The sequence below is a fragment of the Anneissia japonica genome, unplaced genomic scaffold (assembly GCF_011630105.1).
Source record: "Anneissia japonica isolate Jap-2015-1 unplaced genomic scaffold, ASM1163010v1 scaffold11151_len745516_cov174, whole genome shotgun sequence".
In the NCBI taxonomy this organism is placed as follows: Eukaryota; Metazoa; Echinodermata; class Crinoidea; order Comatulida; family Comatulidae; genus Anneissia; species Anneissia japonica.
This window is the reverse complement of record NW_022744950.1, coordinates 618,099-641,888: the sequence shown is the minus strand read 5'-3', so window position 1 is coordinate 641,888 and position 23,790 is coordinate 618,099. Positions and strand designations below refer to the sequence as shown.

Sequence of the window (23,790 nt, the reverse complement as noted above, 5' to 3'; positions counted from 1 at the left end):
TTAAATTGCATTACAATTGAGAGGTTAAGAACAGGTTGATTAAATATGGTTTAATAAACAGTATATATATATATATATATCCAAGCAGTGTACCTAGGTTTATGACAAATCCCTAAGGAATTAAAATACTTCAGGTGCAAAGATCATGGGATTAAGAGGATAAATAAAAATGCCTTTTATATGGTTATTGAACAAATGCTAACACACAGATTTGAAAATGCACCAGGGTAAAAACAATATTTTAGAATTCTTGTAAAATCAATTTTGAAATCTTGATAGAGGAATTTCCACACTAATTGCACAGTAATTTAAATACTTTGAACTTGCAAATACACCAGAGAGCATGGAATGAAAACTATCAGTCAACAACATGATAAAAAGCTCTACTGAACAAGAACTCTGAAATGTTTTAATTATATGTCTCAGAGGACTGAAGAGGAAATTAATGGTAAAAAGTACAAGGTACAAAGGATAGCTGTTTTAAACACATCTGATTAATAACCAATACGTTTACTTAAAGGCATTACCTTCATTAATACTTCGGCTATTTTTGTATAGCCATACAAGCAGGCAGCGTATAGTGGAGTCCATTTGCAACCGCTGTCGTTGGCTCGTCCAGAGGCTCCGCGGTCAATCAAATAATTCACAACCTCTAAATGACCATTGCAACTTGCCCTGAAAGTGTTTAAATTAAAAATTAATATTTATTTTACTTACCAAATTTGATATACTCTGTACAATTTTTCTTCTTTTCTGTTTTAATAATATAAATAATGACCTCTTGTAATTGCAATATTAACATCAAATAGTTTGAACTACAATTTGAGATAAACAACAACAAAAAATTATAGCACGTTCTAACTTATACATGCATATTTAGTTTCTTTTTCCATATTTATAATAATGATAATAAATAGTACTATAATAACTAATAAAAATAACTTCCTGTAATTGCAAAAAAGGTCTATAAATGATACAAATGTATATTGTACAGTACTGTGTAAATTGTTTTTAAACTATATTTTTCCATTAATAATAACAACAATATTAGTAATTATAATTATAACTGCATATAATTAGTTATAACAATAATAATAATAATAATAATAATAATAATAATAATAATAATAATAATAATAATAATAATAATATATTAAATGCTTGTGGAACGTCACCATATAGATAGTTCTTAAAAGAACTGTTGTTTTGTTGAGAATAACAATGATCATATGAATCATACTTCCTGAATGAAATTGCAGTCATACAGTTATCTACAAAAAAGATAAAAAGCACAAATTGACTCTTACTTAAAAAGGGGTGTGACTCCCTCCTGGTAGTCCTTATTGATGGCAGCTAGGCCCACTCGCTTTAACAGAGCTTTTAGCTCGGATAGGTTCCCATCTGCACATGCCTGAAGAATCTGCGGTTCCACTTCTTTCCGTAACTTTTCCCTCTCATCTGAAATAAAATAAAGGTTAATGGTCAGCATTAAAATGCCAAAATTTACAAAATAAATGTTATGTAAATGGGTCCCATATAGCAGCCACAATGCAAGCACTACCATAAAGGAGAAAATCCCCTATTCTTCTTGTGTACTGCATTCTGATTTGAGCGCATTTGCTTTTGGACAAACGTCACCAACGACTTAATGTCTCATCTGACACAAGATAATCACAGCAAAGTATCTTAATCAAGGATTTTCATGAAGACATACCCTCACCTGTGACCATCTTACTTTCTTTGCAGTAATTGTTTCGTGCCAAACTGCATCCTAGTATCCAAAATAACTTTTAACAATAACAATAACTTAACACTCTCACATGCACATTGACACTATCGTGTTCTAGGGCTTACTGTTGTCATGCAATCGAAACCTCCCTATCACTTTACATTAAAGTCTAATCCTTTAAAGCCAGCTCCGGAGGAAAAATATTTTTATGTTGTACAACTGATTTTTCTAAGACACAGTACTTGACGAAAAAGTTGGCAACAGTAATGAGATACAGATTTTTGAATATTTAAAAACTGGGGGGAAAAAGGGTGGTTACATCTCTTTTTCCCCCCAGTTATTAAATATTCAAAAATCTGTATCTCATTAACCATTCCCATGTTTTTCTTCAAAATATTAGTTGTTCAGCATATAAAAACGTTCCCTACAGAGCCTGGATAACAAACTTTATCATTCAGAATTTTATATTTTGCTAAACAAAAACACTATGCAATTTAGTTTTCCTGGGTAGGCCTATATGTTATACAGTAGCTATATAACATACTGTAGCAGGACGATATAACCTTGATGGTCACCTTATGCCAGTTGAAACAGAGAGCTGAGACATCAAAATGTCCAGGTAAATCATATTTTCTTCTTTGTTTAAAATGTCAATATCATCTTTAGGTACACTTCCACACATGAACAATTTATTATTACAAACTTTTAGGATAAAATTGTTTTATCGTTTAATATTTTAACAACATCCATCTGAAAATCTATACTTTTCTTCAATTTGTTGCTCAAATGTAGATGCTATGTGTATACAGAAAGTTATTGGAACGAAACAAGTAAAAAATAATGAGCTATCCTTTCTGCAAATAAAGCTTTTCATCTAGCTATCAAAGTATGAGTTCTATTAAGACATTTCTAAAGTATTAATGGTTTTTAAGGAAATGCTACAATGGTTTTTATAATTTCTTTTAAAATATTTAATAATATTGTGTTGTTTCACATACTTAAGTGACTTCTCTATCAATTTATTATTAATTTTACACTGTTTTGTGTGAAAAAATGCAATAAACACAAATTTTGGAGTTTCTTTGGAGACAAATTTCGCAGGTCAAACCGGATAAAGTGAGGGTATCGAGAAAAGGAAGATCTTTAATTAATGACTAACGTGTGATATACCTTTACATGCTCACAACTTGCCTACAAAAATCCCTAGTGACCTTGTTCCAACTACTTAACGTAGTTCCCCTCTTTACAGATGCAATTTCACTCATACAAATTGTATGAAGTGGACTGCAGATATATCCTGTTTTGGTAAAATACAGAAAAATATTCAACTAAACATTAAATTGCTTATTTTCAATAGAATCCAAAAAGCCATTAATGCTAAGAAATCAGTTTTTGATGATTATACCGACTGTTTACAACAAAAATTCTTAAATTTAGAAAAAAGAAAGACTAACTGTAAAAATAATATTTATAAAGAACACATCTATACACTCACATGTATATTTTCTTGTTTTTATTTTCAAGGTACTATAAACTTACAAGCAAAAGTAAGAATTACAATTATTAAAGTTGGAAGGAACTGCTACAAAATATATTTAATGGGAGTTAGGGATTAAGAACCAAAATCTAATTTATTATTTTTTGACAGAAATTCAAAACATTATGATATAGTCAAACAGGGGACAACATGCTCTATCCCTCCCACTATTACATATTTTCAGTGGTCATTGGGAGACACAAACATTTTCTAGAGAGCTTATGATCTCGTGCGAAAAAGTGCCAGCGGTCACTCCTATCTGGATCCATAAAAAAAAACCATGACCCAATGACATTTGTACTAATGCATGGTATATTGATCAATATTTTGTATCACTGACCTTTAAGTGGATAAATGTCAGACAATCTTTCTCTCTCAGTTTTGTATCATTTTTTTAGCTTCGATTTGCAAAATTTTAGTATAGAAACATATATAATGTAATATAATGGAAACCAAAAGAGTTGAGAACCAGACTATTTTCTTTTACATTTCCTTGCAACAAATACTTCTATTATAGTAAATATATATTTTAACTACGGTAACTTGGCTTTTTGGGCAAATTCAGTGCCCTCAATCTCAGGACCCTGAAAGTGACGTACCTAAGAGTTGAACGGGTGTGATGTGCAAAACTCCTAGAAAAAGGTGGTGCCTCCAAGGTGCTCCTCCCTACAAACTTGCTAAGCCAAACAAAAAAAATCACCCACGAGCACAAGAGAGGACTTACAACACCCAAACATAAGGTTGACAATCTGTGCCACAATTGTGTCAACCCCTTCCATACTGCTGTGTAAAATTAAATGTAATATTTAGAATTTTTTGAGGCATTAGTAGCATGAATGCAGGCACTGCAACACCATCATTCTGGATATAGTAGGTCTACTAGTTATCTAGCGCCTACCAGCTGGGTAGTGCCTAACAGTCGTGCAGCATCTGGCAGTTTTTGCGTAGCGCCTATTAGCTGTGTGGTGCCTATCAGTCATGTAGCGCTTACCAGCCGAGATATTACTACAACCAGTAAAATAACATTCCCATTACCCTCACAATGAGGCTTAGTCATAGCATCAATGAACTCATATAATCACGTCTAATATTAAAACCTACAATAAGCAATAAATAATTATTTTGCACATTTTAAAGACCCCATTCCATAAAAATCAAATTTAAAAACTGCTACAAATCAGTGAATACTTACAGAACCTCTGTCTGAAAAAGTCCAATCTTGCTTTGCTCATATTTTTTATATCATAACACTAGCATTTGTAACATTCTGTGTTTCTATTGCCACTACCATCTATTCTTACATCAATCACTCAGGCGTAAAATATATGCGAACAACTCTATCGTACACTACTACACCATACAAAAAAAACATATTCTACAGGTAAAGATCATGTTCAGCCATTACATTCACCTGACCTGTGTAATTATGTTGGTTTTGCTTTGGACTGTACAGTAGTCTGCATATGTCAATATATTTTCCTGTAGAAACCCAAGAGGCCAATGAAATGGTGGCAAAAACTGTACTTCCTGGAAACCCATCCCGCAACTCATGGTGATTAATATATTCATTACTTAGACAATTGACAGATGCTAAAATATCATATTCACTTTCACTACATGAAAAATGACTAAATTCATTAAAAAAAAAAAAAATATGAAAACATGAAGATATTTATTTAATGCTTACCACACTCGGCAACAATTAACCTATAAAATCTCCCAAAGTAAGGTAATATGAGGTGATTTTTATCTACTTGAGCGTGATTTTTTGTTTCAAATATATTCAATGAGGGGAGGGGGATGTTTAGGGATGCATGGGGCTCCCCCTAGATAAGCCACTGTTTACACATGACAAAGTATTACACATGGGATATTACACAGACTTCCCAGATATTCCTAGCTATACACCACTTTCTTGATATTTTCATTGCTGAAAGTCGGTACAAATTATACACAGACAATTAAAACATGTGATGCCACAGATAAAAGATACATTGAGCTACCGTTGCCATGCACACAGGGTCAATGCTAAATACCTTGACATTGTAAATGACCTCAGTGATGTCTGCTCTTCTAAAGCTCTGCCTACACTATAAAATTTTATGTGACAAATATTTGGGCACAATATGATATCATTATTCCCGTATATAGACACATCATGCAAATTCATCACATAAAATTTGATAGAATGGATAGAGCAATACATCCCCGTTACCAGGGACATCTAAAGCCAGGCACTCACTGCGAACAATGGTCGTCGACCGACGTGATTCTATGAAGAACGCACCGACGCACACGCAACAGATTGTTTTTCGACGATCCATTCAGACTGCCACCGACAATCAGCAGATGGCACTCGCAGGGAGTGAAGTTGGCTTCGTTGTGCGAGGGTCCTAGGACTGTCGTATGACGCAGTGATTGCCAGGCCTTACACGGATGCATTTTCACACAGATACTAAATTTTATGCTACACAGGACACATGTAACATGTTTTCATGTGTGAACCGAGAATAAGACATTGAATTGCTGATAAGGATCAAATAAGTATTAACATCTAACAAGGCCTAGATCGAAACAACATTTCTGTATGTCAATTTAAAGGTATATGAAAATTATAATAAAAATAACAATAATAATAATAATAATAATAATAGTAGTATAGTAATTTTATAAAGCGCCAATATCACTAAACCGAAGGCGCTATACATGTTTAGATGTTAAAAAGGTGTGTTAATTAAGTTTGGTCTGGAAAAAAGCAAATGATGGTGATTCGGCAATAAGATTAGGGAGGGAGTTCCGAAAAGTGGCAAAATGAAAATTAATAGACAAAATATTTTCTTGTTCGAATTCGCAATAAAGCAATTAAAAAAAAATGACACAAACATAACCACTGACCTGTTTCTACTGTGTTTTAACTGTGGTAACTTCTCTTCAATACTGAAGTCTTCGATTCAATTGAACATAATAAACAGATCTTGTATTTCTTTACTGTTTATATGAATTGATCACATGGTAATCATTATGTTGAAACAATAGGTTAAGTACTTCCAGGACGATTATTAGAGTGCAGTGGGTCTGTATCGAAGTTTCACTTTCAACTTAAAACTTTCTAATGCAGGCTATGCACATTTGAAAATTTAATTCTTATGTATTTTATTGTTTAAAATAGTGTAAAATACACTAAATAAAATAGAGCAATTTTCTTTTACCTAAATGCTTTGTTTTTCTTTACTAAAAGGTTTTTTCATTGACATATTTCTAAAATTGTAGTATAAACTTACAACAGGATATGACATGGTGGTAGTTTATATAGTACATTGTGTACTATATATAGTACCACAGTTTTACTGCTCCAAATTCCAAGGCATATCTCTAAACTAATGACAAAAATAATAAAAAATAAAATAAAACTAAACTGCCCTAATCTTTGAGTAAAATTAATGGAAAAAATGATAATGGTAAATAAACAACAGCAGTGCTACCCTTGGATTTCCCAAATATGACTATCCTTGTAAATATAGACATAAAAGGGAATTCCCCTTTTTTAACAACTACCAATACTAAGTAATCTTCAAGGTTAACTAAGTATAAACAAAGTATTAAACCCATAAATATTCCCCAATGGTTTTGTTTGTATCTAGTTAATAAGTAACCTGATATTATCACAACTGATGATGAAAACCTGCCACCACAGTTCTATATCTATGTTTTAAATTTATTTTTTATTTATATTAATATTTGGCAAAAGACAAGCCAAACCGGTCACTTGTCGCAAATCGTATTTCAGAGAAAATAGCCAAAAACATACTGGAATATCAATTTTTTAAAAATCTATTTTATTGCACTAAACTATCCTTTATAATATCTATACATCATGCTATGCTGTTATTTTCCACATTTTCAATTTTAAAACAACACTTTTTAAGGATCTCATGATAGTTTGTGTATGAGAAATGCCTGATATCATAAACTTTGAAGGCGGATTTCTCATATATTGTTCTTTAAACAGGTGCATGTTTAAAAATGCTTGTAACTTCATAAGAAAATGTTGGATTTGAAATTTTTTTTACCATTTTATAGCTAATGTTTTACTCTTTATCACTGTAATAATAACTCAAAATCGATTTTTGCGACGAGTGACTAGTTTGTCTTTGCCACATATAAGCCATGAAATACTCGCACCTAATTCTGAACCTGTCAAAAGTGCAAGCCGTGTTATCTAAACATGGCCGCCAGGAATGGTCAGCATGTGGTTCAGAACCTGAATGCAAAACATTGCGCCAAAATGCCTTCTACTAAAAAATTACACTATAATTCTTTGGACACATGGTTCCAATAAAAACGTGAATAATCATGTAGCTACTCTATAAGGCCAAATAAAATTAACGTGAAAATAACAATTAATTTTATTTGGCCTAAAACAGAGCTTTTTAAAGAAATTTTGAACATGTGATAATCGGTAGTTCAAGTTTCAAATTCGAATGTGAAACTGTTGATTGGAAAAAGATAATTCCTTGTTATCTGGTTATCTATTAAAACCACAAGCAATCTTTCCACAATGTTCTATAAGAAGAAATCCACATGAAATTAGACATGTTCAGACAAATTTACATCCAAAGCAAATTTACAGGAGATGTTTAATAAATAACACGCTGTGTTACATTTCCGTGGAATGTAGATGTAACGCTCATTCAAAACTTTTTACCCGCCACACTCCTCAAACATTGATAATTTCAAATAAAAACAAAATTTTATTTTTGGCCAATTAGCACACATTTTGCCGCGAAAAAATGGAAATAGTATTTTTATTACTACCCGCCACTGCCTTGAAATCTCCAAAAATAAGATATGTATATTTCTTCTTATATAGTATACAAATTTAAAGTATTTAACCATCCTATTACTACACTGTTTACATTCAACAATAAAATTCAATTTTTATTTTATCTTCTGTCAGGATATTTTTGGCAAAACTATTTGCAAAAAAACACAATTTTTTAAAATTTTTTTTCTGCCTGTCTCTGATGATCTTTAAAAAAAATGGTTCACGAAACAAGAAATAAAAAAAGTTGACAAGAAATAAAATACGTCTAACTACTGTATGTAATCTTACTTGAAGTGATAAGAGCCAATTCACATTACTTGATACTTGATTGCTTGACCCTTTATTCCTGAAGAATGGTTCTCAGACATTACTTTGCATGAATTCTGTAAATTATTAATTATTTTAATTTATAAGAAACCCTGGGGCCAACTAATAATACACCATTCATGGGAAATGCCATTTTTGACAATGATTTATCGGTTTTATCTTTCAGGAAAAAATTGAGGTCATACAGTACAAATGTCACATTAATTTTAGGCTTAGGTACATTGCATATACTTTGAACAAACATTCCTTACATGCCTTAATTACTTGAAATTAGCACATTACCTCTTAGTGAGACGAGAGATTTTTTTATACCCTGTTTAGCGAAACCACCTCCCACGAATAATGATAATTTCAAAGGAAAATAAAATTTTATTTTTAGCCAATTAGCACATCCGCCGCCACAAAATCACCTCAGAGTGTCACTTCATGGCGACATATAGCACCCACTAACTTTCCTGTCATGCTCCCCTTCCCCTGTGTTCCCTTCTCCTGTGCTCCCCTTCCCCTGGGCTCCCCTTCCCCTGAATGAAATCTCCTGTTGTTGCATGTGTGGTTGACGCTGCTCGCACTTTTTGACCTTGCCCTTAATCCACACTGCGGATGCTATCTCAATATGAATATGATCTTTACCAATTTATGTAGAAATTAATTTCCAATTTTATCTAACAAAAGTGAAAACAAAATATTCTCATAATCCCATAATTTATATATTTAATGCTTGGGTACACCACATAGATAGTTCTGAAAAGAACTGTTGTTTGTTGAGAACGTCTTGACGTTTTGATTGAGTTGTTTCAATCGTCATCAGGAGAATAATATCTGCAGAGAGTCCAAGGGAAATACTTAAATGTTTGGAAAGTGAGATTTGCTGCTGACATTGGTGGTATTCTTAAGCTCGTGTGACATGTCTAAATATGGTGATGATGACATCATATCATGACCGTACAAAGGCACATCATGACTAAATATGGGCATATAACTTATTCTAGAGCGGCGCTTATAAAAATATTGGGGGTGGTGCTTTCCGGTAGTTAAGTAGGCTTATCATACGTCCTACATCATCGTAAATGAACGTTTATAAAGAAATATTATTCCTGCCTATACTGCTTCATAACCTGTGCAATTAATTTCTTTCTGGTATTGTTCACTAACATTTTATAACCACATATCCTTGTTTATTTCAATCAACAGTCTCAAATATTAAATGTGTAATATAAAACCCATAAAAAATATCTATAAGGCACTGTTTTTCCTAACTATTAATAGTAGTCAATATAATATCTTTATCTGTGATTATGAAGTCTATAGTCATAGTGAATCCACAGAAAACCATAGTAAATATTTGTATCATTTACAGTACACTATTTGTTTGTCCTTACTTCTATCACTTTCAACCATACACCCACCAATTACAGGAAAAAAAGATTATCTAAATTTATTTTGCATGATGAGTTTTAAGGAAGTAGATTTAGTTTTTATGTTAGAATAAATCGTTTGATTAATTTACAGAATTTGGGCCCAGGACACAGGCACTCCAGGACATCCCAAAGCCCTGTCCAGACTATCAAATTTTCTTTGACAAAAAAACTGCTGTATGCCCATATATAGTCACGTTGTGCCTATATATGGTCATGATATGATGTCATCATGACCATATGTAGGCATGTCACATGTTTTTGTCAAATAAAATTGGACAGTCTGGACTGTGCTTAAGAACACCACCAAGTTACATACACACATACACAGACACACATACTGTACCTACAAACACATACACAGACACGCATACCTACACACACGTACACAGACACACATACCTACACACACGTACACAGACACGCATACCTACACACACTTACACAGACATGCATACATACACACACGTACACAGACATGCATACATACACACACATACACAGACACGCATACCTACACACACATACACACACATGTATACCTACACACACATACACAGACACGCATACCTACACACACGTACAGACACGCATACCTACTGTACACACACGTACACGGACACGCATACCTACACACACGTACACTAAAAACACATATACAGTACTGTAATACCTACACATGACTAATGCCAATTTATTCACTATCCTCATACCCGTGCTGTGTAACTCCATACTAATTACGGTATATTATGCCCTAACAAGTTCTGTCAACACTAACACATTTTATGACAATTTTCTGCAATTTGTCCATATATGGATGTGATATGACATCATCATATCCATTTTCAATTCAGAAAAACTTTCCAGAGCATCAATCTTGAAGAGGACCAAAAATAGGCACACACGCTTTGTCTAAAAATCCACATACAGGTGTTTACGCTATCTTTTGTGGCAAATAATATCCGATGGGCAGGCTTACAAGAAGGTCCAGCCCAAAGTCGGCCAAAAAACAATCACAGTAAGACATTAATTTAATTTTTAAAATATGATCGACAAATAAGGCTAATTTTACTACTGTACTCTGATGAAGTTCTCAAACTTACATGACCTCAATCCTACCCTACTAAAAGCATCATAAATTAGATGTTTACTTTACTGAGATCTTAAGACTTGCATACCCTATCCAAACTATTGATTATGCGATGGGAACGTTACACCACTAAGGTCCTAATGGCATACAAATACAGTGCATGCTGTATAAGGGCAAACCATTGACATTGACAGATCATTTGTTAGTGTAGACAGAGCAAAAGTAACAACATTTATCATTTTTTTTACAAATAAGTGACAGAAAACAAGGACATTATTCTATACCATTACTAAAATCTATGGTACAATTTAAAGTAAAATAACATCATGAATTACAGTAGTATCAGAATGAAAATGATTTGGCAATAAAAACAAAAGAACTAGGTCATAGAAAAGAGTCAAACAGTTGTAAAGAATGTCATAACATCATAATACTTCCACGCCTACATAAATTGCATTTCTGTACATGGCATTAAACCTGAGACAGCATTGCATAATACAAAAGTTTTAATACCAGTTTGGTCTCATAGAAAGCAAATGAATGGCAAGTCAGAAGGTAATGGGTTCGATTCCAGATGGGAACAAAACAAAAAAAAAAACTTTTTCTGAAAAAAATATTAAATACTCTGCTGAGTATAATGCATTGGATTTGACATAAAATGAACATTATTTTATTGTAAGGAAATTGTGAATTATTGCTATCTTGCATCCATTATATTTGTGAAATCAACCATAAAATTAGATTTGTGGAACTATATAACATTTTTTTATTAAATAAAAACTGGTTATAAAAGATATTTTCTTAAATAAATAAAACAGTTAAACTGGTTATATAAAGTCAACAATTAATACTACAAAATACTCTTTCATATCACACAAATCCTCTGTTTATTAAAGTAACAAATAAATTATAAGTAATAAAATTAACATAAAATTGACTGCACCTTAGTCACATTCCTTTAGTTTAATATTGTATATTTTATCTTGAATTGGCGTAATGATGGACCGAATTATTGATCTACCATAAAACCTCAAAAAGAAGGCATGGGCATCTTTCTTCTAGGATCCTTGGATAGGCTTCTTTTCAAGATGGGCCTCTTTTTGAGAGGGCCTCTTTTTGAGAGGCCCAAAAGAGGGGGAGGGTCTTCTTTTCAAAATGAATGCTGTTAATTTTGGAATTGCTACTATACAACATTTTTTAACTATGGAATTCAAAATTCTGCTATGCTAGCACAATAATTTATTATTGATACGGACACGCTAAAAATAATTGTCAAAGATAACCTCAGTCTGAATGTAAGTACTATCTCGAAAGAAGCCCATAATATCTTAATTGAAAGCAAATGGGCTTCTTTTCGAGATGGGCTTCTTCTCGAGTTAAAGCCCATGGACCTTCTATTCAAGGTTTTACATCATATCATTAATAACTTTAATAAAAAAACAACATTACAATGTTTGCTAATATGAAATAATATTAATAAATGAAGAAATTTGTGATATACTGTAATGCTCTTGGTTTAGTGGATTTTAGCAAGATCTCATTACCAATCTTTATTCAGTGTCATTCTCCCTTTTAAATATTCAAATAAAATTAATTTTTTATTCTTGATCTATTTCAACTTGAACACCTTCAGGACCAAAAAAGTATTCCCTTATAAGGGTGTCCCCTACATTAACAAAGGGCTGACTGTAGTGTTAAAAGATACACTTTCAGCTATGAAGCGAGGGAAAGTGCATCTTTTAACACTACATTAAGAAAGGGCTGGCTGTAGTGTTTTAATACAGATACGCTTTCCCTCAATTCATAGCCGAAAAAGCATCTCCTTACTTAATAGCAGTGTCCCAAAAGAAGGGATTCTACTATATAGTTTTAACAGCAATTAATAGCAATACAAAAATAACATAAGTCGCTCACAAAATTAAATAAGAAATTTGATTAAATGTCACAAAAGATGAAATGAAACAAAATACATAATTTATTCATTAATTTAACCTTTTCATTTCACTCATATATTTAAAAAAACAATTGTTCTATATTAAAGAGCAAACAACAACAAAGATATAATTAGTTAATACACAAGACATAGCATAATTCAAAATATGGTACTATTCCACCTAGAAAACATCCAAGATAAAACGTCAGACATGTTTAAAGTTCACTTGTCTTATAAATGCATAGAGTAAGTAATCAACAACATCATCCTAATAATGGAAAACATTATACATAGTCACACTTAGAAAAAGAACGCAACTCACCCTGTATATCATGCAGAAAATCGGCACACTTCTTCCGACAATTCTTATTTGCGACGTCCATCGGCTTGCAATGCTCGCTATCCTTGATCTCAATGTCCGCCCCGAAGTCTAGCAGCAACTTCATGGTCTCCATCTTGCCGTCGCGTGCGGCTAGGTGAAGTGGCGTCTGAAAAGTTACGAATAACAAACATTTGGGATGAACTTTATTTTCAGTTTCATTTTATTTTCATCCTGGGACAGGCGTTGTGGGATGTGGCTAATAAAATGCAGACCAAAAAAAAATCACTTTTGATGATTGAAGTTTTCAAAAACAATATTTATTTTTGGTTTTAATAAAATATGAAAGTCATTAATAAGCTTTCATATACTGTAAATTTTAATTTGAAAATATTATTAGACTCAATTACCTGGCTGAAATATATCCAGTTCCGGTAAACAAATTTTCACTAGTCTTAAAGCCCTGAACAGACTATCAAATTTTATTTGACAAAACAGGTGACATTGCCAAAATATAGTCATGATGACATCACATCATGACAATATTATAAGCACATCATGACTATATGTTAAGCCTTTGTACTTTAGTTCCAGATTTTGATTCATTTTTCCAGCAACCAGTTTCATTTTCCTTCCCACAATTTACGAACTATAGCACTTTATTATTGCATTATATAAACTTGAAAAATTATGTTGGATTGGATTGGGTTTTTTTGGTGTGTTTCATACCAAAGTACAAAGTTTTATTTTCAGTTGGGTTCTTCTTCTGGTGGTGAAATGGGTAGTATTACTTTGTTCATTGACGTGTACAAACAGCCAATGATTCAAACGCCTCATATGAAACGACCGGTACACTACTGAAACTTGGTTAAACAATTGCTAACTATCAGTATACCTGATTCACATACCTTGTACAAAATACAAGACGTTACATGTTACGCTTTAAATGTTACCAAAACGTCCAAAGATATTCATACCAATTTTCGTCTTTACCTTTTAAAAGTGAATTCATACTTTGCTAAAAGCTCCCAACAATTTATACACAGAACAGTGAAAATATACATGAGGCCGCAGTGAAAGATAAGCTCCACTGGGTGGGTGAGTATGCACGCAAATCATGCTGAATACCTCTAGGGTATTACAGGCCTCTGAGATGTCTTTTTTTTACTTCTAATACACAGGATGCATGCTAATCACAGAGTATATGCTTTCACATGGACGCGATACAGCAGAATGATTGGTAATTTCTTTTTTCTATCAGGCATCCAATTGAACTGGGTCTTAGTACGTATAAGTTTAACTACAGATCAAGCGTAGTTAATGACCAATTTACAGTAAGGTCTAGTTAATCTTGAATTACTTGTGGCAGTAACTGTGTAGTTCTATGTACTGTGTATGTATTTATGTACTGTTTATGTGTTAGATTTTGTTATGCCACATTGTGATCATAAACAATTTACCTAATTTTAAAAGTAGTCAGGATAAAGTTCCCTAAAGTTTATGCCAATTGTAGACAATTAATAATGGGAAGAAATGAAAGGATATGATGTTGGAAAATGTGAGGGTGACTAGCTGAAGAATAACAAGGTCTTGTAATTTTGAAATATCCGATGAGGGCAGTATAATAGAAGCTGTAGAGTATATTGGCCCTAACGGCTACCCATACAAAAAAAATCTATAAAGCAATTAGAGATATATTAAGATATATTCATTAAGGTATCAGCACAAAAAAGATATTAAAGCAATCAGTACAAAAAAGATCTAATAATCAATCAGTTGGGTATTCCTAGAGCTCCTCTCATCAGAGCTAAAAATGATATGGCATTTCATAACAAGCTTTGCTGAAATGATTGCCAAGGCAAAATGGAAATGAACGTGATTGTTCTCTCCAGTTAATCTGGCCAATATATGGTTTTCAATCTTCTTTACTGACAGATTTGGCATTTGTTACCTTTTTATGTTTTATGACCTGTTTGGCTTGCCTGTAATTTTCAATATTTGCCGATTAAATAAATGAATTAATAAATATTATTAATAACGGTAAATAAAATATAAGTCCTACCAGCAAGTGTGCCTATACATTATCATGTTAATTCATCATCATGGTTTAATTTTATGCGCAGACAAACGAGTCTGAAAAAAGGGATGGATCAGGCTAGTAGTAGGTCTGAATCATCATATCATATGCAAGACATAAAGTCTATAAATAATTTACAATTGAGCAAATTCCTGGCACATCAACCTTATCTGCCGTGTCAGGCTACTTTTAATGCACTCGCAGGCGAGTGTGTCATGCAGATGCATTGTGGGATAGCAGAACTGTACCACTATTTCACTATGCTTCATAGCCAGAATGAAATTAAATAAGGATAATATTTTATTTCTTCTTTACAGGAAGGAAAAGGGGAAACAATGAACACAAATAGAACTATACTTACTATAATAACTTTATTATCACATTATTACTTGATCCACACTATCAAATTGTCTGTGAAAAAAATGTGCCCATATGGGTATGATGACGTCATATTACACCCATATATGGGTATGATGATGTCATATTACACCCATATATGGGCATATCACATTTCTGTTGTCACATAAAATGTTGATAGTGTGGACAGAGTTTTAGACTCACTTAAGTTTTAAAAGTGAAAGTTTTAAAAATATCATGGATAGAGGGCGCTATTTTATTGCTTTACTTTATGGGGGAAGTAGAAAGAATTTTCACACATCTTTTGTTTGTGACAGCGTATCCTGCAACATAATGCAACAGAAACAAAGGTTAACTTACGACAAATTAATATAGAATATCTTACTCATTTTATCAATGCTTTCAATTGTCAGCATGTTGGACTATGCATACTGTATGTAGTATCATGTAGACATAGATGTTTGTGTATATGTGTGACTGTGTGTGGGCGAGAATGTGCGTGTGGGCGAGTGGCGATGTGCAAGTCAGACTATATTGTCATATCAAATCCAGTAATAATCAAATTATTAATGCATAGCATATATTATTTTGTTTAATTTATCAACAAGGTACACATTTTAATGACACTTAGTCATAAAATATAGAATAAAAAAAACCCTGGAAAAAAAAAAATTAAAACCTTAGTGTACTAGAGCTCAATTAAGGCCCTGTCCAGACTATAAAATTTTATTTGACAAAAAAATGTTATATGCCCAAATATGCTAACAGTGACTTCACATCATGGTCATACATACTGTAGGCACATCATGACAATACATCTCTTCTACACAAACCTTTTGTATTTTGCTCTATATAAATTTAAAACCATTAACCATGGGCATATATACAACAGTTTTTAGCAAAATAAATTTTAATAGTCTAGACAAGGCTTTAAAGGTATTAAAAGTTCAACTTCAATTATACATGGATTGAAACAAACCAGTTTTTGTTGAATTACAGGATCTTTGTTAAAAAATAACCCATTTAAATTCAATCGCCAATTTCAGGGTCTATGTTAAGAATTTGTGTTCATCTGTCAAGCACAGCGCACCAGACTATCAAATGTTCTATGACAAAAAAAACTGCTGTATGCCCATATATAGTCATGATATACCTTATATGGTCATGATGTTATCATGACCATTAAGTATGCTACATGTTTTTGTCAAGTAAAATTTGATAGTCTAAATACGGCTTAAAACTTGCATACGCTTCAGGGGTGCTTCACTCGTCGGGGAGAAAAAAAAATTATATGTATTTTCTACATATTATTAGACTCTAAAAATCGATTAAATAAGCCTTTTAAACCAATAAATTGTTAAAACTTTTGGGGGCCTTGTGAAACCTTTTAATTGAAGCTCAACCACACCCACTTTGTTTTAGTCTGGGGAAATCTGCCCCCCACCCACTGGCACCACCCCTGATACACCTGCGGAATGTTTTCTCTATGTATATTATTTAAATTAAAAATTTAGTTAATATGTAAAAAGTGCATTTAGTAATCTTGGGTTATCCATGGAAGCGTTTTTTTTGTATTATGCATATTTTGTATCATTTGTATTACTTCCAAATAATTTCATATCAAATCAAGAAAACTTACGAAGCAGTGGTAGCGGTCATTAGCAGACGTGTTTGGCTCAGCGCCACACTGTAGGAGCAGCTCGACGCATTTCACGCTAGCTTTGCGTTCTTCAAGATCAGCTGCGCACACGGCATGCAGGGCGGTTCTTCCAAACGAATCCTTATCGTTGATGAATTTCTTCTGAGCACCTTGTATGAGATCTTTGAGAAGTTCATAGTTGGAGTAGATGGCGGCTTGATGGATTAGCTTACCGGGAAAGTCACGCCGAAAGCTCCGCTTCCGTCGACTCTGTGCACGACTCCTGCTAATAGTGCGGCTGGTTGTTGTGTGTTGAATAGGCATCCTGTCTGTGCTTCAACCAACCCACCTGTAATGAATAATATGCAAATGTTAATAAAATCCATACCCTCTGTTTAAAGGAATATGTACATTTGCGTGGTATAATGAATATTATACTAATTCTTATAGGGTAAATTACCAATAAATGACATGCAACTTTAAATATACAAACCACCTGCAAAGAAAAATATGTAAATTAGAAGTGACGTACATTGGCCTTGAGGTCATTCCTGCTGAAAAATTATTTTTTATACCCAACATTAAAACACTGAAAAAAATCATGCGGCAGACAGATCATAATTTAAATTGTTTTGAATATACTGTTATGGATATTTGTAGCTATTCAGCATCCCTGTGTAAACCCATTTTAAATTAGGTCACGGCTAGATGAGGGAAACGGAGGTGTTTGAAAAAAGAGGTGTGTGCAATTCTAAAGTACTAGCCAATCAATTTTGAACAGGCCTGGATTGATTTTTTTAGATAAAAAACTAAATTTTAATAATGAATAATCTAGCATTCATTAAATAATGAACTTAACACAAAAATGTGATACGTTCTCATCTAAAACATAAAGTACACCCTGTCTAAAAATGGTAGAATCTAAATGTTACAGGGCATTTCCTAGCTATCACAGTTGCGTCACTTAACAGGAAGTTGAGATGAGCACGAGTCATTTTGATCACATTCAGATAAAAATGTCAAATTTTGGATAAAAATAATTTAGCAGGATTTTCGTAATACAGATTTGGAAACCCAAACATGGGAAAGCCATACATATAGTACCTATCGTGTATATTACTCCTTCTGACTCTTAATTTTGCATTTTTTACATTTTTCTCAAATATATGCCATCTCAGTCCCTTGATTTTCTAACCACATCTCTTCCTCGAACCAACAACTCCCAGCTGGAACCAACTTTGACTATCAGCAAAAGAACTTTCACCTTTGCAACCACTACTGCTGTGGTTGCAAAGGTGTTTTCCCTAGTAGCTAGCACACAGAGACATTTAGCCTTTCAAATTTGTCTCCATCCAGGATAATATTAAATAATAATAATATATAATATATTACTGTATTTATGTAGCTTCGAAGAGTATAAAATGAGTAACTGGTACAGTATGACATACCATGTGAATGATGTCTGGTGCTGACACTAAAAGCTGTAGTGAGTACACTCCCTAGAGGGCACAGGAGGTCACACACAGTGTGTCAGTGATCAGGGGATGGAGCTCCAAGTATAGTTTGCAGAGCCCTGGATGGGTTTCTGAATAGAAGGCTCATTAGTGGCTTGAAATAACAATTCCTTTCTTCTTTTTAAAGTAATTATTCAATTTTCAATTTCAATTAACTTCATTTCAATATCAATATAAACAATACAATTATCAGCAAAAGAAATACAATGGTAGCAAGTAAAGGAATAGGTTACAAAATAAGCAAGAAAAATGCTTTAAATATGTAACCCTGCAAAAAAAATAATTAATTAATACATATAAACACATAATACAAAATTAATAAAAGTATAACAACATTAAGAAATTTAAAAAAATATATATGGACCTATCATAGTTAACATTTATTTTTGTATTTTTCTATATTATATACTGAGACAATTGCCTTTTAAATTTGCTTATTGAGTCTAACTCTTTTAATTCATCAGTTAAATTATTCCAAATTTTGCCCCTTGATAAGATATACATTGTTGCCCTACGCTTGTGCATTTTATTTGAGGACATATGTTTGACTTTTAGTGCTATAGTTATGGAATGATTCAAATGTCTTAAATAGGTTGTTAAATGATACAGGCAGTTGATTCTTATAACATTGATACATAAATATGGCACCTTGTATTAGAAATATAATTATTTTATTTAAATTACCTATATATTTGGATATGCTTGGTTTATTTAGTTATTAAAAAATGTTCAGTAAAATCAGCCTATTTATGCCATGGTTTGCTGACTCACTGCTGTACATGTGTACAGTATTAGAAATATAATTTTCTATAGTTTTCAAAATCATGTGTTGCTATTCAGCCTAAAAGTATGTATATTATAAGCCTAATGCTACAACACTTCTTTCTAATTTATTGCAAAAAAAAGGAAATAAATGTTAAGTTTGAATTCAATTAATATTAAATAACAAAAATATAAGAATAAGAATTATGTTATTATTATCATTCTTACGTACTATGGCATCTCTCCCTTATTTTGTTTATAGGAAATCCTTAAAGATCCAATTGTCTTGATGCCCTCTTCGACATCAAATTACTTACATAATTATTGAATATTTAATAATTTTAGTAAGTCTGTGCAAAGATTCGTTACCACAAAAACCAAAAACCAAGGTCAGATCAGGTGCTTACTGTTTTGTACAGGAAATCTTAAAGCTCCACATGTCTCGATGCCCTCTTTGATATTAAATTAATTGCCTTATTATTGAATGCTTAAAAGTAATTCTGATAAAGGTTGCGCAATGATTTGTTATCACAAAACCAAACACAAAGATCAGTGAGTCTGTTGTACAAAGTTGGTGAATCCAATGACACTTGGGCATGATATGAAAACTCATGAATCTGACTCATGAATCTGAACTTATCATCCCCTTGTTGCTGCAAAGCAGCCAATTCATATTCTTGACAGCAATTTGACCTCTGAAAGGTCATTGTTTGTCAAAAAACAAGGGCCGGAACAAGACGACTGAAAAGCGGAGATTCCTTCTTTCGTTCTGCCGGGTAAAATCAATTACTTTAGGCGACGTTTGTAAACTAACCAACATGTACCAACGTCCGCATGTCGCGCTAGCCTTATCCTACTCTAGGCCTAAACTAGCTAGGATGGTATAGGCCTAGCCTTGAAGGGACGAAGTTCCTAATGAAAAACAACGTCGCTCCTTGATAGCTAACATTGTCTATTTAACATCACAATAATTCATTATTAGACCTATAGTTGTTTTTTGAATTGTACTCCACAAATCTCAGTCGATACCTCGCACGACTCGAGTAACGGCTCGTATCTATTGTCATGACGTCATGGCTCGCTGGCTCACACTTGCGATGTCTCGCACTTGTGATCAAATAACACGCTGGCTCGCACTTTGGCAACACTCTTTGGCAGTCAACTCACCCCTAGAAAACCCGCCCTTGGAAACTTGCCCTATAAAAAAAATGTACACTTCCTAGACTATGCAGTCTTCAAAATAAAAATTGTAACCTTTGGTAATCAACTACATTTTCCACATACATACAGTAGAAATTTTTGAAACTTTATTAAAAAACCATAATTCACCACTATAGACACTTTTTGACAAAAATGAAAAATTACGACTTTGTTACCCAATGAGAAGTGTTCTAATATAGACAATGGGTCGTGTCTCATATTATTTGTTATATTTTTATTATTCATTATTTTCACTTGACTTACATAAATAATTTTGTTCGAAGAACATTTATATGCAGTTGTACTTCGCAGCACTTCACTTGCAATTTGCAATTTCTAGTAAAATAATGTATTTAGCTTTCACAAAAAAATTAATACGATACCAATTAACAATAGGCCTATCCTCTGCCAGTAAATTTAATATTTTTTATTTTATTTTTATTTGAACTTATAATTTGTATGTAATATAAATGATTCTTTTACATTAAGAAATTCAAAATAATGTTTGAGGAGTTGTTTAGCTGACTATATAAAATATTTCAATTAATTAAATGAGTATGTAATTCACTGAACTATTTTGATTTCAAATGTTTATATTTCTATGTGTATGTGATAGGGTTGTTTGTGTACATGTGTGTATAAATATGTTTGTAATTTGAGACACTTTTATTATTAGATTTTTATTTAAACATTAATTAATTTAATCTAATTTTGCTTTTTAACCTGTTTTTTTCATATTTTGTTATGTAAATATAACTATTTTAGTCAAACAATTCTGTCTTGCTGTTTTATGTTTGTATTTTAAAGTTTCATGGATGATCAGTAAATACTTCAAGTTCAATAAAAGTTGATGATTATCTAGCTTTAAAATGGATCAATTTAAGTTGTGTGGTTTACCGCAGATATTATACTTAGCAAATTAATAATCTTTATCACTCAATTGTTGATTAACACTAACAGTGGTGTGGCAAAGACTGAGGCCTGGGGTTCTTCTTCGGGCCCTACTCCTGGGTCCAGCAGAGAGCCCAGTGGGCTACAGATATGGGACAAACCTAACTTTGGCATTTTTGATGTTTTAAGAACACGTTTTTTATATTTCTTTTTACATTTACATTTCAGCTTCTTAAAAAAACTACCTTTGTCTAAAATGAGGCAAAACTTAAAAATGTAGATGAAGATTTCTGGGACCCCTTTAAGGTCTGGGCCCCTGGCTTAGTCAGTGAGAGCTAAAGTAATAGCCGCTTATAAGCAACTGTTGATTATATTTGTCAAAATGATTCACTCAAAAGTTTAGACATGAAAGTGAAATTTTGATGTAGCACTGAAGCATGTGTGTCCAGTGGTCAAGTCAGGAAATAAAACAAGGACGCAACATATATGTTGGTCAATAATCTAAAGGTTAGCAACTGTAAAAAGCAGCAAGGGATTTAATACCTTGACCTTTTGGACTACGAGGGAGTCCTTCGAACAACAACTAATTCACAAAACTGTGACAGGTTATCTAAATACACCTTACAAAACTTTCTATACCCAGACTACTGTATTGCTACTTTTCAGCTTTCCTGTTCACATTCCTGAAATTTTAGGGCCTAAGAGGTGGCCACCAATAGGAAAATAAAAATGTTGTCTAATGAGAGGTTTACATTAGTATGACAATTGGGAACTCACTTCCCTACCCCTAGACAAAAGTTTAAATATATTTTCTAGTTAAACTACTTATTAAAAAATTAAATGGGGAGTTCCTACCAAGAATATCAGCTGCAGCACATTGGTATTCTGCCTGCTGTGTTAAAGGGAAGGCAATTGGGAAATGGGGACAGTGAGGGAGGGGGACATACAGTATAACATTAAATTAAGTAAAATATTTTACAGTATAAGTGTAGTAGTGCATATAATTTAAGCAGATAACACCACCTCTCCCATATCCCCAAAATCCTTCATTTTACAGTTGTAAAATTGTTAATCATGCTGTAATGCGATTTTTAATGCTAATTTTCAATTTACTTATGGTTTATAATATACAACACTTCAATAATAGTAGCCATAAAGACAATAAAAAAAACTTATACAACCTTTGCAACAAGTGCCAGGTAATAACAAAAGATGACTTGCCTTTATAGGATCAAGAAAAATTCCAAATGAGAAAAGGTATCCATGAGCTCTTTACAGGAATATTAGCAACGATGAGATCACCTACAGTAATCACTGTAAACAATTTCCAAAGGGAAACTGAAAATTATTACTTTGTCATGTGATAAAAATCAATGATTTCCACAGATATTGAAAAGACTTACAGTACCATAGGTGTTAAGAGATAACATCACAAACCAATAGTTATAAATACCCTGGTAAAGTTTATTCTATATATGGCTAGATTCAAGGCAGACAAACATTATTTGGAAAGTTTATTCTTATAACAATTTTAGGAGAGTCTACTATAACTGTTTTCTATTTATTTAAGACCAAACTAAATTTGTTTAAGATAACATGTGTAAACAAATTTATTATTCTAAGAAATAAACAATATTTACATTCCAATGAAGCGAACTGTGAGCACTACTCTACCGATACTTAAATGCCTACAGTCTTTCATTAATATCTAACTTCAAACATAATATAATCTCTTTGATCTCAATTACGCTAACATAATATTTACATAGAGGGGGTGATTTCCTCTAAATATGCAATGTACAACATATAATGTGTTTTATTAAATAAGCAAAGATTATAATAAATTATAAATGGCTGATTTAAAAAGTCAATTTGTTTTGAACTTTGCACCAACATTAGTAGTATTCCATATGAAATTATTTTTAAAAATTTAAATAAGTCAAATTATAGGGCCTATTAATATTGAAAACTTTTATCTCAATATACAACATCATACTAGTTGGGGGAAATATTTTCTCTTTAGATCAAAAGTGGTAAACTTTTATTAGCAAACTATATAAAAATTTATGAACACAAATAAATTAATAAAAAATTAAGATTTACTGTAAGTATACAGACAAATGATACCTTAAGGAGAACTAAATTATATATATATATATATATATATATATATAT

General features: G+C 32.5%; 1 protein-coding gene across 6 annotated transcripts in view; it reads right to left on the bottom strand.

Moving 5' to 3' along the window:
• Positions 1-23,790, bottom strand: part of LOC117119761 (leucine-rich repeat serine/threonine-protein kinase 1-like) — a 60,970-nt gene that overhangs the window by 31,817 nt on the left and 5,363 nt on the right. For 3 of the 6 annotated variants that reach the window (XM_033264635.1, XM_033264638.1, XM_033264639.1), the window contains exons 3-6: positions 17,249-17,597; positions 13,179-13,344; positions 1,308-1,458; positions 528-675 (exon numbers count right to left, since the gene is read on the bottom strand). In XM_033264635.1, the coding sequence (XP_033120526.1) occupies positions 528-675; positions 1,308-1,458; positions 13,179-13,344; positions 17,249-17,572 (789 nt within the window). In that variant the 5' untranslated portion in view covers positions 17,573-17,597. Of the gene's footprint in view, positions 1-527; positions 676-1,307; positions 1,459-1,561; positions 1,617-4,458; positions 4,701-13,178; positions 13,345-17,248; positions 17,598-22,836; positions 22,971-23,790 lie in introns of those variants that run through there. The other 3 variants (XM_033264637.1, XM_033264640.1, XM_033264641.1) reach the window with 3 other exon arrangements.